The 15,567-nt window shown below is 37.6% G+C and overlaps 1 protein-coding gene across 1 annotated transcript; it reads right to left on the minus strand.

Moving 5' to 3' along the window:
• Positions 1 to 9,889: 9,889 nt before the first annotated feature.
• On the minus strand, positions 9,890 to 12,698 carry LOC133852538 (uncharacterized). The gene is made up of 3 exons (XM_062289305.1): positions 12,402 to 12,698; positions 12,057 to 12,243; positions 9,890 to 10,398 (listed from the first exon to the last, which is right to left on the minus strand). The coding sequence occupies exons 1-3, from the start codon at positions 12,696 to 12,698 to the stop codon at positions 9,890 to 9,892; spliced, it is 993 nt and encodes a 330-aa protein (XP_062145289.1).
• Positions 12,699 to 15,567: the final 2,869 nt, after the last annotated feature.

The following is a 15,567-nucleotide window of genomic DNA, read 5'->3' on the forward strand; positions in this document are numbered from 1 at the left end:
AATTGCACGCAATGAGGTGCTTTTTTTAAAACGCGGAATTTTAAAAGGTTAACCTGCGATTTTAAAGGTTAAAGTGCGATTTTACCAAACGTTTAATTGCGTTTTTAAAAATTAATTTTTTCAATCGCACATTTTAAATAACACTTTTTGATATCACAAACTCAAACAGACCCTTAGAGCACTAACAACAGTTTTTTTAAAACTCATTTTATTTTTTAAATGTAGAAAGAAAAGAATTCCTAAAAAACTTTTTGGAACAGAATTTCTTATTGTTGTCTAAACTTTGGGGGCATCAAAAGAACAAAAAATTATACCATAAATCTAGGGAAACAAAAATAATTCCCTCAACATTATTTTAACATTAAAAAAAATTATTTTCTCTCTCTTTTATCTAAGATTTATTTGAAACAATATTTAAATAATATTTTTTCCAATATCTTTCATATGGAATATTTAAATTGTATAAGGAAATGATAAAGGAAGACATTGTAGAATTTATTTGAATTAGGAAGTAGAAAATAGTTTGGTTTCCAAGATTAAAAGAAAATCTAAGAAAAACTATTGCTACGGCTCTTAATTTGTTATGTTGTCTATTTTAGGTACTAGGTTGGAGATAATTTTTATTTTTTTTAACATTTATACTCGAACTCAATTCACAAATGCTTGATTGGGCTAGTAAGCATTCATGCTTCCCTTGATTTGTAGTTTGATTAATTGTTAAAAAAAAAATGAATTAAAAAGAAGAAGAAAGAAAATAGGAAGATATTGTATTAGGTCATTAGTTTTAACAAAATGAATTAATTAAGAGAAATGATATACACAGTCTCACTCTTATACCTTTAATAGTGATTTATTTGAAATTTAATAGTAATTTTTAATGACATATCAAAAAAATGTATCCTTAAACAAATAAAAATGAAAATAAGAATGTACGTAACATTTCTAGTTAATTTAAAATCAATTACGAATAAAAACCAGTTAATATAACTTTTTAAAGAGAGACGGACAAACAGTGTTTGGCCCCACCGCATGAGATAATTAATTTATTTTTTATATTTTTGAGGTTCAAAATAATAAAAAATAAATAAAAAAGAAGAAGATGCTCTTCGTCTTTATTTACCGAACAAAAACAGACAACTATTCCAACCTTTATCTCTTTCTTTTTCATCCCGATGCTTATCTTAGCTTAGCGCACACCATATCGCATGACTTGTATTGTACGAGTAAGACATATGCGGTTCTTTTGACAATGTTTTTACCGACAACGACGTTTTACAATTATTTGTTTGTGAAGGAGACTCTCATCAGATCATCAAAGGTGTTTCTTCCTCCTGTCATTCTTTGGACAGAATTGGACATTTTCTGGATGCTCTCAAACTTAAGGCAGCTTCTCTATTTTCTTGCAAATAGAATCACTACTTTAGGGAGGCTAATGAAGTAGCTCATCTTCTAACTAGAAGAGCTTCTTTAAGATGTATCTCTCATGTATGGGTTGACTCTACGCCTTTGTTTATAGCCTCAGCTTCTTTTAGAGACTTTAAGAGTCTCTAGACTGTAATGGTTTGTTTTTTTTAATGAGAAGTTTTCCATTTGTTCAAAAAAAAAAATTATTTGTTTGAATATAAAAAAATTTAAACACTTAATTATGGGAGACTTATAAAATTCGTTTAACTAGATAAGTTGATGGACAATATAATTTTTATTTAATCAAGTGGGTTTCATAAATAATATTTCACAATCACTTGTTGAAATTCTCTCAAATTCGAACAAATAATTATAGAGAATATTAACCCATGTATTTACAAGTTTTTTTTTTTTTTTTTTTTTTTTTTTTTTTTTTCTGTTTTTTATTATGGCATAATAGTAGAAATAATTTTGAATAAATTTTGTATTTTAAATTGTCTATAAATGTTTTTATTAAAAAAAAAAAAAAAAAAAAAAAAAAAAAAAAAACAAAAAGCCAAAAATTGACCATGGCTATGTGGTTACGTACTTTTTTTTTTTTTTTTTTTTATATATATAGAAAAGACGAGATCACATGTCCAATAGTGATCCCGGCTTAAATTTATTAGATAAAAGCCTCACTTTTGGCGGAGGAATACCATGATAACATCCAAAATTCACAGGATTTACAAAGAACCACTATCCCATGAAAGACAGACCACAACTTACTTCATTCTTAAGCAAGGTAAACCACAGTTATCTACCCGTAATATCCCTTTGAGTTCTTTAGGAATATTATTCGAATTATATTCATACGTAATCCCCGCACTATCACGTTTACTGAGCCAGTCCGCAGCTTGGTTACCCTCTCTAAAAACACGGTTAAACCGAGTATTCAGGGCACTGATGAGAAGGAAAATTTCCTCCCAAAAATCCTCTAAGTACCAAACCCGACAACTACCTTTCTCGAACCAAGTCACAATCAGGGATGAGTCAAGTTCAACAACAATATTACGTAAACCCATCGCCTTGCATTTTCGCAAACCAATTAGAACCCCCAATAATTCAGCTTTATTATTAGAACCAATACCAAAATACTCTGAAAATGCAACGATCAGATTACCTTTATGGTCTCTAATCAGCCCCCCCGCACCTGATTCCCCCGGATTCACCAAACTACTACCATCTGTATTTAATTTGAACCAACCCAACTCTGGCTTCTCCCAAGATACTGCAACGAAGTTGCTTTTCAAAAAAGAAACAGCCGGCAAATTTAATTCTTTAAGAATTGCTTGATCACGATGATGCAAATTACCGGTATCCCTGAGCCTCAAACCAACCCAATGAATCCAGTATTTAACCTTCTGCCACAAAACATTAAAGAATGCGTTTTGTCCCTCCATACGAGCCGAACACCTCCATATCCATAGATTCCAAATAATGATACAGGGAATCAACCCAATCAAATTACCAACCTTTGAGGATTTTTTGGTTCTTCGAAACCAAGCTTCAACAGTAACCAACCAAGACCGAGTAGCCACATAAGGAATACCCAGGAAACTAGAGCATATTTGCCAAAGCTTAGCCGCAATCTTGCCACTGTAAAGCACATGATCCAGGTCCTCAAAGTCGCCCTGCGGACAACATTCACATTTTGAGGCTAAAGAGATACCAATACGCCTTATACGGTTATCCACACTCAAGCTATTTGTCATCGCCTTCCACACAACAACTGAAATTTTTTTTGGTAAAGCAGAGTGCCAAATCCAGTTTGTCCATTGGTGCTTTGGAACCGAAATACGAAGCCAGTCCCAAACACTTTTTGTTGAAAATCTCCCATCCTTACTACCAAGCCATATTAAACGATCCATTCCTGGTTTAGTGCCATCAATCTGAGAGAAAATATCATCGGCAACCTCTTGACCCACTAGCTGAACAACCAAGTCCACATCCCAACTATGTTCAACCATGCAATCTTTTATTTTTAAGAAAGGCAAATCAGATATCTGAACATTCTGACATATAGGACCCAACTCCATCCACTTATCCCGCCAAAATGATAGGTTCCCGTCTTTCACACTCCATACGGATTTGTCAATAACCAGGGGAACTGCTTTAATAAGCATTTTCCAAAATCTAGAGCCTTTAGAGGAATCCACAAGGGAAAAATGTTGATTCTTCACGTACTTGGCTTTAAAGAAACGCGACCATAAGGTATCCTCCGAGAGGAATTTCCAGGCAAATTTGGATTGAAGGGAGCTGTAGACATCCATAATATTTCTGATCCCCACTTCGCCTTCATCCACGGGCCTGCAAACAGATTCCCAACTCACCCATTTCCTCTTTGGCCTTCCTTCAGACACACCCCAGAAAAACGTACTAAAAAGTCTGTTAATCTTCCCAAATATTTGCTTGGGCACTGGTAAGACTGATAATAAATGCACCGGCAAACTTGAAAGAACGTGCTTAATCAGAAGTAATCTGGCACCAGCAGAAAGATATCTCATCTTCCAACCCTCAATCTTTTTAGAAATTTTAACCAACAAGTCATCAAAATACCAAGATTTAACCCTACTAGAGAAAATGGGAAACCCCAAATATCACGTTGGGAAATTCCCCATCGAAAAACCAGATACTCTAATTAGCTCCTGACGCCTAGAATCTGGTATACGGTTGGAGAAAAATATAGATGACTTCGAGGCGTTGACCACTTGACCAGACCACTGGGCATAGATATCAAGAACTTCTAAAATGCTCCTCACATCTTTCTTTCTACCAGTCGAAAAAATAACCATATCATCCGCATAAAGCAAATGGGATATTAACGGGCTCTTTCTAGGTTGCAAATAATATCCAATAGTCCCATCCTGAACTTTCTTTCGCAACAATCTTGAAAACACCTCCTCCACCAAAATAAATAAATAAGGGGATAAAGGATCCCCCTGGCGAAGACCCCTACCAGCCTTAAAAAAACCTTTAGAAGTGCCATTCATAACCATAGAGAACCAAGAAGAAGAAACATAGTTGGAAATTAGCTTACAAAACCCCAAAGAAAACCCAAACGCATTCAGCACTTTCAACAAAAACTCCCAGTCTACTGTATCATAAGCCTTGGCCATATCAATTTTCATCATAATGTTACCCCCCCGAATTGGTTTATTTATGTCTTGAACCAATTCCTGTGTAAGACTTATGTTCTCAAAAATACTTCTGCCAGGCATAAAGGCTCCTTGCTCTTCAGAAACCAAACGACACAAAACAGCAGATAATCGATTCACAATGAGCTTTGAACATATTTTATACACAACCGAGCAAAGGCTAATAGGCCTAAATTTATCAAAGGAACATGGGTTCGGCACTTTCGAAATCAAAACAAGAAAGGAAGCGGTGTAATACCTCGGAAACGCCGTACCCGCAAAAAAATCCCTGACTGCCTCGTTCAAGTCTGTTTGAATAAAATCCCAACAATGTTGGAAGAAACCAGAAGTAAATCCATCTGGGCCAGGGCTGCTATTAATCGGAATATCAAACAAGGCATCTTTAATTTCCTACTCCGTAGGGCTCCTACATAAATTCAAATTTTCAGATTCCCTCACCTCTTCTTGGATAATATCTGATAAACTAAGCACCGACGCCGATGCCCTGCGACTCAAAAAATCAGCAAAGTGAACAACCGCTTCATTATGAATCTCTTCCGGCGTAGACAGCATTCTACCATCCGGAAGTTTCATCGAATTAATAATGCTCTTCTTCCTAGTCTGCAAAGCTGCAAAGAAAGAAGCATTAACCTTTCCATGCCCTATCCATGTATTTTTAATTTTTTGAGCAATTCTGGTTTCCTCTCGTTTCAACCAAGCGTTTAATTTCACTTGAGCCTCAAGCATTTCCGCTTCCACTTCTTGTGAATAAGACTCTTGCAATTGAGTTTCCTTTGCTCAACCTTTTCCTCTAGTCGTTTTAAGTGCACCTTAGTCCAACCGAAAACCTCACGATTCCATCTTCTAAGAGCATTTTTAACTTTTTTCAACTTATAAGCAAGCTTCCACAAACCAGCTTCTTCCACCTACTCATTCCATAGATTATGAACAAACCCCCCAAAACCTTCATGCAACGTCCACATCTGTTGGAATCTAAAAATGCTAGGACCATACCTCTTATTTGAAATCTCCAATCGAAGAGACATAGGCGCATGATCTGACGATTTTCGAGGTAAATATTTCAATGAAACCGTCGACCAACTATCCAAAAGCCTTGTATTACACAAAGCCCTATCCAAACGAGCCCAACTACGAGTCAAACCTCCACGCCCATTACACCAAGACAGTTTTATTTCCAGAAAAAGGCACTTCGATCAATCCACCATTTTGTATAGAAAAGGAAAAATCTTCCATTACCCTTGGCAGACGTGGACAACCTCCTCTTCGCTCCCCATCATGACGAATAGTATTAAAATTGCCAATAATCATCCAAGGCATCTGTAAAACTCCAAATGACAGAAGACCATCTCAGAGCTGCCTTCTCTCCATGTAATTACATTTAGCATAGACAGCAGAAATGAGCAAAGAAGAGTTGATTATAAAAGTAACATGCTGATTCGACTCCTGAAGAATATTAACTTGAACCTCATCTTTCCAGAAGACCCACAATTTACCACCCGAATCACCATTCGAATAAGAAACATCAAATTTCAACATACCTTGCCAACGTGCAAGTTTACAATCTTGACGAAAAGGCTCCGCAATAATTAAAATTTTCGACTTTAAAACTTTTAGCATAGCACGTAATCGTGTCTTCGAGGAACCGAGTCCTCGACAATTCCAAAACAGCAGGTTGTCTAACATTGATCAATCCGTTCAGGCCTGCTAGGAGCCTATGAGGAACTGCGTAGCTTCATACTAGATCGCATCTTTGGTTTCAAAATTTCTGTATCCGAGACACCATCTTTTTCTTTCGCAAAATGCGGTATCACACCTACTCCCTCTGAATCCGAAACAGACCCTGAACTCCTCATCATAGGTTTGGCTACTTTTTCGACTCTCCTCCCCCCAAGATTTTCCTTGGCCAACTCCTTAACATTATCATCTAGATTCTCCAATATAACACCATCCAAAGAGCCATTTATAGATATAGGATCGCACTCCTTTTCACCATTCAGCAGGCCAACCCCTCCAGAATTGCCAGAATCCCCACCAATCTCCACAGATTTCATCGTACAATCCATGTTAGTATTAACCTCCAGAGCAGCTCCCGCTATGATCAATTCAGCACCCCTCATCCCAGTTGAACCTTTAACATTTATTTCCATTGACTCCAATTGATCCTTGGACAGCCCTTCGTCACTTCTAGCCAGCCCTTCATCCCCGCAATACGTTCCAATTTTTTCACTCTCCATGACAGAAACTTCCTTATTCACCCCAGAATTTTTAGCCTCAAGAGTATTTTCCTTGATAGCCAAATCATCTCCCACCGGATCTCCCGAAACAGAGGATCGATTTCCCCCCAAGACGACCATCTTCTCTGGTGCTATGAGTTTTTGCGGCTTCCATACAAGACCCGATTCCTTCTTTTTCCCTATGTCCTTCACCAACAGCTTACAAGTGCCAATATTATGCCCTTGTGTACTACATTTGGTGCAAAAGGCCAGAAGGGTTTCATAAATAATTTCCTGACGCACACTGGAAAGCTGGCGAGGCATCCCAATCCACACATGTTGCACTGGTGGTTGGGAGATATCCATTAGACCACAGACCCTAGCCCCATCCGTGCGTGTCGCACATTTTGTTGCATTGTCTCTCCGAAGGAGAATTCCCACCGGAGCAGTAATATTTCGCAGGTATGACTCTTGATAGAAGTTCGGAGCAAGCCCCGGTAAGTTAATCCAAATCGGTGCCATCACAGGTTCCATCTCTTCTTAGAAGTCCACCGTCCATTGAAAATTGTGGTAATTGACCCCATCAATCTCGTTGCTTTCACGGGACATAGCCTTGATAAAATCTGCCTCCAAAGAAAATCGAATGAACACGTTTCTGGGCTTCCGCATTGCTGAGACTACCGGCTGAGAGACTAGGCCCCAACGCCCATTAATGAACGCACGGATCCGATCAAGTGAGGGCCTTTGCTTCAGAAACTTCATCACCATAGCAAATCAAAATGGGGCCGCCGATCTCTCAATTTCGTCCCTGGAAAACTGTACGCAAACCTCCCCATCCACAACCTGGGGAGATCGAAACGGAACCACAACCTCAGGGATGGACTGAGGCGGTACCGACACCAACTCCGCAAAAGACCGAGTCCTCCCCGCCACCGTCGGAGGGCCCTTAGAGCCTCTGGCGGCCTCCATCGTGCCCTTGAGAACCCTAGCGCAAGAACAGATCGCAAAACCTTAGGACGCTTTTTTAGTAGGGAATTTGTGGTTATGTACAAAACTGCCTCCCCCCGATTGATAAAGTAGAACACTGGCAAGTAACCGATTGATAAACGTTGATACAGTCAAATTTTTATTATTTAATATGAAGATAATAAATAAGATTTCAAAAAAATCTATTTTACATAAAATTTTAAGAATCTATAACGTTAAAAAAGTCAAAAATAGATTAAGAATGACACGTTAGTTTTTTTTTTTTTTAACAAAACAGTAACTCATATATCATTGCTTAGAAAATAAGAATTGACCCAACAAGAGGATCTAGGGATCATGTTGTTCCCTAGTTACAATACTCCTAATACTCAGAAAGGAAAGTCTCCTATCCAGTTCATCTCTATCTTTTGTCTTGTGGCTTCCTTTGCAAGTGTGTGCGCAGCAGTATTACATTCTCTAGGAATAAAAGAGAACACCACAGATCTGAACGAAGACATCTCTAAATGAATGCTTTCAATAAAGCGGCCTATATTGGATAAAAATGGGGGAGCTGAGTTAATCTCCTTAATTACTTGGGCTGCATCCCCTTCAAATATGACCTCAAAGAATCATGCTTCCTTACAAAAATGCATAGCACATAGAGCTGCCATCGCTTCTGTTGTACTTGGATCCGCCATCAACTCCTTTGTTACACTCCTAGCTCTCAAGACCTCTCTATTGCTATCTCTAGCAACCATGCCCAATCCAATCCAACCTTTCTTAGAATTTATAGAGGCATCCTAATTGAGTTTTATGACCCCATTTTGAGGGGGGGTCCATTGGTTGTGCTGATTACAAGGAGGGATCCCCCCTTCCAACAGTAAGCTTTGTTCCTGTTTATTACATCTTCTATACTCATCCTGGGCCGAAACTGCATCCTTTAAGACATTGTCAGGATGTGCAAATGTGCCTTCAAAAACCAAGGAATTACGCCTAAGCCAGATTCTTCTTGAGACAACTGCCATCAAAGCTAATTCTTCCTTATTAAACCTGCCCATACAATAAGCAAACAAGTTTTTAAAATCTGTTTCAGCAAAATGACATTTTGGAAAACAAGATGCTTTCCCCCCCCCCCCCCCTCGCGCCACACATCTCTAGCTGCCAGACACTCCCACAAAGCATGAAAAATGGTCTCATCCTCTATTCCATAACAAGGGCATTGCTTTGTGTCAGCTACCCTTTTGTGGAACAGATTTACTTTTGTCGGTAGGAGATTGTTGCATGCTTGCCATGTAAATAGTTTCACTGTATTAGGGACCTCCAAAGCCCAAATGGCTTTCCAAACCTCCTCACCCTTCTCCACTTTAGAACACTGCCCCTCTTCCCTTTCTTTCAATTCTTTGCCTAAATGATAGGCACTTCTCACGGTAAAACCACCATGTTTAGTCTCCATCCAGATCAACCTGTCATTAGGCAAGCATGGACTTAAAGGGATATTAATTATGACTTTTGCTTCTTCCTCTACAAACACTGCCTTTATTAGATCAACGTTCCAGTCCTTCAAATCTGAGTCTATTAGATCTTCCACTTTGGCATTAGTAGGGAGGATTTGAGGAGAAGATTGGACTGCAAAAGTTGTTGGAGTAGGCAGCCATTTATCTCCCCAAATCCTGATTGATTGTTCATTTCCCACCCTCCAAATTAGTCCTTGTAAAAGCAGATCCCTAGAGTTAAATAAACTGCTCCAAACAAAGGAAGGCTTTGATCCCAACTGAGCCTCCAGGAAAGAAGAGTTAGGATAGTATTTCACCCTTAGAATCTGTGCCACCATGGATGAAGGGTTTTGTAAGATTCTCCACCCTTGCTTAACTAATAAAGCCTTGTTGAAAAGGGTTAAATCACTGAAACCAAGCCCTCCTACTGATTTGGACCACCCCATTTTTTCCCAACTCATCCAATGGATGTGAGATCTTTTAGACATATGGGTCCACCAAAAATTTTGCATCATTTTGTTTAACTCCTTACACAAAGATATTGGCAATTGAAAAACTCCCATACTATATGTTGGTATAGCTTGTACCACCACCTTCAAGAGCACCTCTTCCCTGCCTAGGAGAGAAACTTCACCTTCCAATTACTAAGCCTCTTGGATACCCTCTCAACAATATCATTGAAAGCCAGTCTTTTAGATTTCCCAACAACAATAGGCAACCCCAAATATGAATCAATTCTAGTAGCCTCTGACAACCCCGATTGCAATAGAATTTCCTGCTTTCTCTCATTGCTGGTATTCCTACTAAAAAATATGGATGTCTTATTCAAATTGAGTTTCTGCCCCAATCTTGCTTCATAAACTCCTAATATTTTCATTAACTGTCTCCACTCCACCGAATTAGCCTTACAAAACAGTAGGCTATCATCCGCAAAAAAGAGATGGCTTAAATGTGGACCCTTAGGAGAGGTGGGGACCCCGGTTATGACCCCTCTTTGCTCTTCCTTATGAAGTAAAGTGCTTAAAACTTCCACGCAAAGGAGAAATAGGTAGGGGGAGATAGGATCCCCTTTCCTTATTCCCCTCGTTGGTTGGATATTACCCACCAGGTTTCCATTCACTACCACTGAATAGGTCACAGAGCTAATGTAGGTCATGATTAATTGCACCCACCTCATCTCAAATCCCAACCTGATCATGACTTCTTCTAAAAAATTCCACTCAACTCAATCATAAGCCTTGTGATGAGTGCCAAATATTGTATATTTAGACCCCTTAATTCACATTTGTTAAACCTTTAGCTTTGTTATTTTTTAATGTTTTTGGTTAGTTTTTGTATTTTGGTATTTTGCAGATCATGGAGAGAAAACGGTATTTTTAAAGTGAAAAATGCAACTTTTGGAAGTCAAAATTAGATTAAATTAAATTTCAGGTTATGCACAAGTCATAGTATTTTGATCATAACTTTCAGTTCAAGTATCGGATTAAAGCGAAATCAGTGGTTTTCGAAAGCTAATTCAAAATTCTACAAATCATTGTGAAATAAAATTTTTTTAATTTGAATGTCTACTACGTCATAAGTGCCTTGCAATATAAGAACGCGAATTTCCTTACTCCTGGCAACTGCAGACACTCTAAACCCTAGCATTCTTTTCTCTTATTAGGGTTTTTCAGGGGTAGAGATGCCATTTTGAAAATATAACCCTAAAACCTAGCATTCTTTTCTCTTATTATGGTTTAGATGGGTAGAGGTGCCATTTTGTAAAAATTAGGTTTAACCTAATTTTCTGTTATAAATACCCCATACTAGGCACCACTTAGAGCATCACTTTTTCTTCAGAGCACTTGTCTTAGCTCTTGTATTTTCTTTTGTAAGTTCATATTTCATTCATAGTTCTTTCAATTTAAAGTTATTAAATTTTTAGTTCTTCTTTCTTTTTCTTGTCATTTTAATCGCTTTAGTTTATTTACTGTTATTTAGTTTCAGTTCTTCTTTCTTTTCTTCATTATTTCAATTTTATTGCCTTAATTTATTTAAATGTTATTTTGTCTCTTTATCTTTTCCTCATCGTTCTATTCTATTTTCTCATGTTTTATATTTTAGTTATTCTTTTGTCTTTAGCCATGAGAGGTTAAATCTTCAACTAAGGTTGAAGAGGAAACCTCATCATTGATAAAGCGTGTTCTTGTTGTTTTATTTATATAATCCCGAATTCTTTTACCACTATATTGTTCAAGTCCAAGTTCAATTATTTGATTTATGTCTTTTAATTGAATGTCCATTTATTAAAAGTTGGATATTTGTTGTGTTTCAACCAAACGGATACATCGAATGATTCGATTGAAAGAGGATATCCATTGTGATTTGTTCATTGAACGGATACATTGGATAATTTAATTTCAATTGGATATTCGTTGTGATTTGTTATTATGTTGGATTCATTGAATGATTTAACATAATTTTTATGAAACTTTGAACAGTGAATAAAACTTATTTGTTTATCGGGTGTATAATTAAAATACAAGAATGTGTTTTTGATTTGGCAAGGTGGATTCTGAAACCTTAGTGCTTTTATTAATTGTTCTTATTCAACGTCATTTGAGTTTATTGTTTTGTTTGACAAAAATTCCAAATCTTTGGCTCTAGGTTAAGACAAAATTTATTTAAATAGAAATTGATATTCTTATCTTTACACACACTTCCTTGCGGATTCGACCTCGCACTTGCATGTACTATGCTACATACGATTCGTGCACTTGCGAGTAAATAAATTTGCACATCACCTTGCTCAATGCTCATATCGAGTTTAATTCCCATAAATCCCACTTTGCTCCACATCCTTGTTTGCATAGAATGCATGGTTTCATATGCAGTAATAACATTATCAATGATCAATCTACCAGGTATGAAAGCACTTTGGTAGCAGGAAATGATATCTGGCAACACTAATTTCAACCTATTAGCCAACACCTGGATATCAACTTATAAACAACATTGCACAATGAAATTGGACAGAAATCGGTGACACAACCCGGAGAAGCAACTTTTGGTATGAGGGCAATATGTGTTATGTTAATGCTAGGATCCATGCAACTCGAGTTCAAGAAATGTAAAATTGCAGAACATACCTCAGGGTGCACTGTGGCCCAATTATGTTGATAGAAGCATGCAGGAAAACCGTCTCGCCCCGGTGCCTTCAGAGGTGACATTTGATTTAAAGCAACTGTAATCTCCTCGATGGTGAATTCAGCCAAAAGTTTCTGGTTCATAGCTACAGTAACCTTCCTTTCCAATACCTCCACACAGGCTTCCACCTCTAGAGATTCTTCAGCCTTGAAAAGGTTACTGAAATAATCTACAAAGGCCTCTTCAATTTCTTCCTTTGATGAACACATCCTGCCCTCTTTATCCTTGATCTGCTTCATTCTGCTTTGGTTGTGCTTCTGGTTTACACAGGCATGGAAAAATTTTGAATTGCGATCACCGTGCACCAACCAGCTTTCCTTAGCTCTCTGCCTCCACTTCAGCTCCTCTTACTCTAGTAATGAATCCAAATCTGATTTTTATTGGCCTTCTATTTCCGGCAAATCATGATCTTGCATCTGAATTACCTTGAGATCTTGTTCTTTCTACCGAATTTTTTCCTCCACTATATTGATCTGTTTTCTCACCCACTGTTTTAGAGACCTTCTACACCCAGATAATTTTCCTTGGATATTATTGTTGTGCAAATTATAATACTCGCAAGTGCACGAATCGTTTGCAATATAACGTTTTGCAAGTGCGAGGTCGATCACACAGGGAATTGTGTTGCAAAAATTAATCTCTATTCAAACTAATCCTATTTTAACCTAGTTCCAAATTTAGTGATTTTTAACAAAAGAAAACATAAACAAAAATAATGAAAATAAAGGGGTCTAGGGTTTTGGAATCCACACTCACCAAATCATAGCAACCTATTCTCATACTCATCCACACCATTTGAAGTTCTTAACATACAAATCTTATGTTTGTTCTACTTTGCTTCAAAAATCATTTAAATCATTCAATGAATCCATTCTTGCACAAATCACAAAAGATATCTAGTTTTTACTAAATCATCAAATGTATCCGTAGAATGAAACACACCGAATATCCAACATTTTGATAAATAAAAACTCAAGCCATCAATTTAATGAAATTATCTCAAATCATCACATGTATCCGGAAATCACAAGAGATATCCAAGAATAATCTCAATAATTGAAGTAGAACAATGAGAAATCAAAACCCATAAACTCAAATAGCATAAACAAGCATGAAAACTTAGTATCTATTTAATGATGAGGTTTCATCCTCAACCCTAAATGAAATTTTAGCTACACATAATAAAAAAAATAAAACCTAAAACCTTGAATTAAAAGCAGAAAAATTAAAAGACTTACAAAGAAAATTCAAGAAAATGGAAACTTGGTGCGTGAACAGCAGAAGAGAGGCTGCGCCCCACTCCACCCCTCTTAAATTACAACAGAAAACGTAATATATATAGCTCAGCTTAGGGTTTGAACAAAAAGTCTAAAAAATGGCCCTCTGCCCCTTGCTTTATCGTTCAGCCTCTCTTTACTTTCACTGCCAGGTCAATGCCGTGTTTCACGGTTTGGTGCCCTTTCACGTGTATGTCTTATTCCTATTATGGAGAGAAGAGACAACCTAAATATACATAGCTGCAGGTCTTCCTTTGGAAGAAGAGATGAGCTGCTGCATTGTTTTGGAAAGAGTGTGGTCTGCTAGTGCTGCTGTCCTTCTTGGGAAGAAATCATGTGCTTGTCTTTTTATCAAGAAAAGCTTAGCATTTATTGACTTCTTGTAACCGAGAGCAATCGCATCTCTCTATTGCAAAAATCTTTTGTCTTTTCCATATATATATATATATATATATATATATATATATATATATATATATATATATATATATATATATATATATATATATATATATATATATGCATTTCTCTCCATATTTTTTACTTTTGCCTTTTCTCACTTCATCTACGAATTGGCCCCACTTGTCCAATTTATTTGCAATTCCACTAAAATATCATCATTTTATCTCAATGTCCTGCAAAACACTAAAACACCAAAGTTAACAAAAAAATATCAGAAAATAACAAAGCTAAAGGTTTAACTAATGTAAATTAAGGGGTCCAAATATACACTTTTTGGCACTCATCAATTATTCCAGGGATCAGGATGTTTAACTTTTTTCCTCCATACCTGCTTAATGACTTCCTTATGGCCTAGTTGCTTGGACCAACTAGCCTCATGTCTGAAACGTCTACATTTGCTCCACTGTAAATCCTTAGTGCTAGAGAAGTCCACCATAATTGGATGATGGTCAGACTGACTTCGGGCTAGAACAAACACTTCCACCACATCAAACAACTCATTCTACCCCATAGTTGCTACAACCCTATCCAATCTTTCTCATGTGAAATCTCCGCCATTTCTCCCATTGCACCAAGTAAATTTCGGCCCTATGAATCCCAAATCAACTAGGCCACTGTCCTCTAGAGCTTGATGAAAGGCTTGCATTTGACCCTGGGGCCTAATGGTCTTGCTTGATTTTTCAACAGCAGAAATAATTTCGTTAAAGTCCCCTACACATAACTATGGATCCGGAGCCAATGTAGCAAGATGTCTGAGAAGGGACCATGAACTTGGTCTCTTAGCCACTTCAGGGTGGCCATAGAAGCCTGAAAATTTCCACTCTTTTGCAGTGCTATCCAACTTTATCACAACATTGATATGCCGTCTACTGTAATTCTGAATTGTAATCAAAATGTCTGACTTCCACATTAGTGCCAGACCTCCACTTTTCCCATGGCTATCCACTACGAAAATTCCATCATAGCCAAGCCTAGTTTTAATAGCCTCCATTTTCATCCTGTTTAGTTTGGTTTCTATAAGGAACACCAAACTGGGTCTCTTTTCCTTCACCATTCGGTGAAGGACTCTAACTGTCCAGGGGTTCCCCAGCCCCCGGCAGTTCCAGCTCAATACAATCATTGGGAAAGGTGGGGCTGTGCAACAGCCACCGCTTGAATAGTTGGATTCTGTATGAGGTTAACATCATGGTTCCTACCTTTTTTGTTTGAGCCCGCTTCTGCCCCCTCAATCGTCTTCTCCCCCTTCCTTTTTCCAGCCTTCTCTTCCTCGTGAATCTCCAAACCCGCTTCATGGTGAGTCAGTCGTGCTCTCTTCTTCCAGGTAGGACACGAGACATACCCCACCTTGGCTTGAGTAGCTGCATCCCTT

This window comes from Alnus glutinosa, chromosome 12 (genome assembly GCF_958979055.1).
Source record: "Alnus glutinosa chromosome 12, dhAlnGlut1.1, whole genome shotgun sequence".
NCBI lineage: Eukaryota > Viridiplantae > Streptophyta > Magnoliopsida > Fagales > Betulaceae > Alnus > Alnus glutinosa.

What these genes read in the sequence shown, in the direction of transcription:
- LOC133852538 (XM_062289305.1), bottom strand. Translation starts at nt 12,698, where the DNA reads ATGAAGCAGATCAAGGATAAAGAGGGCAGGATGTGTTCATCAAAGGAA. An exon ending in GGGCCACAGTGCACCCTGAG is followed by an intron (nt 12,244 to 12,401) that starts GTATGTTCTGCA and finishes GTTGATATCCAG; the next exon opens with GTGTTGGCTAATAGGTTGAA. An exon ending in CGATATGAGCATTGAGCAAG is followed by an intron (nt 10,399 to 12,056) that starts GTGATGTGCAAA and finishes TGACCTATTCAG; the next exon opens with TGGTAGTGAATGGAAACCTG.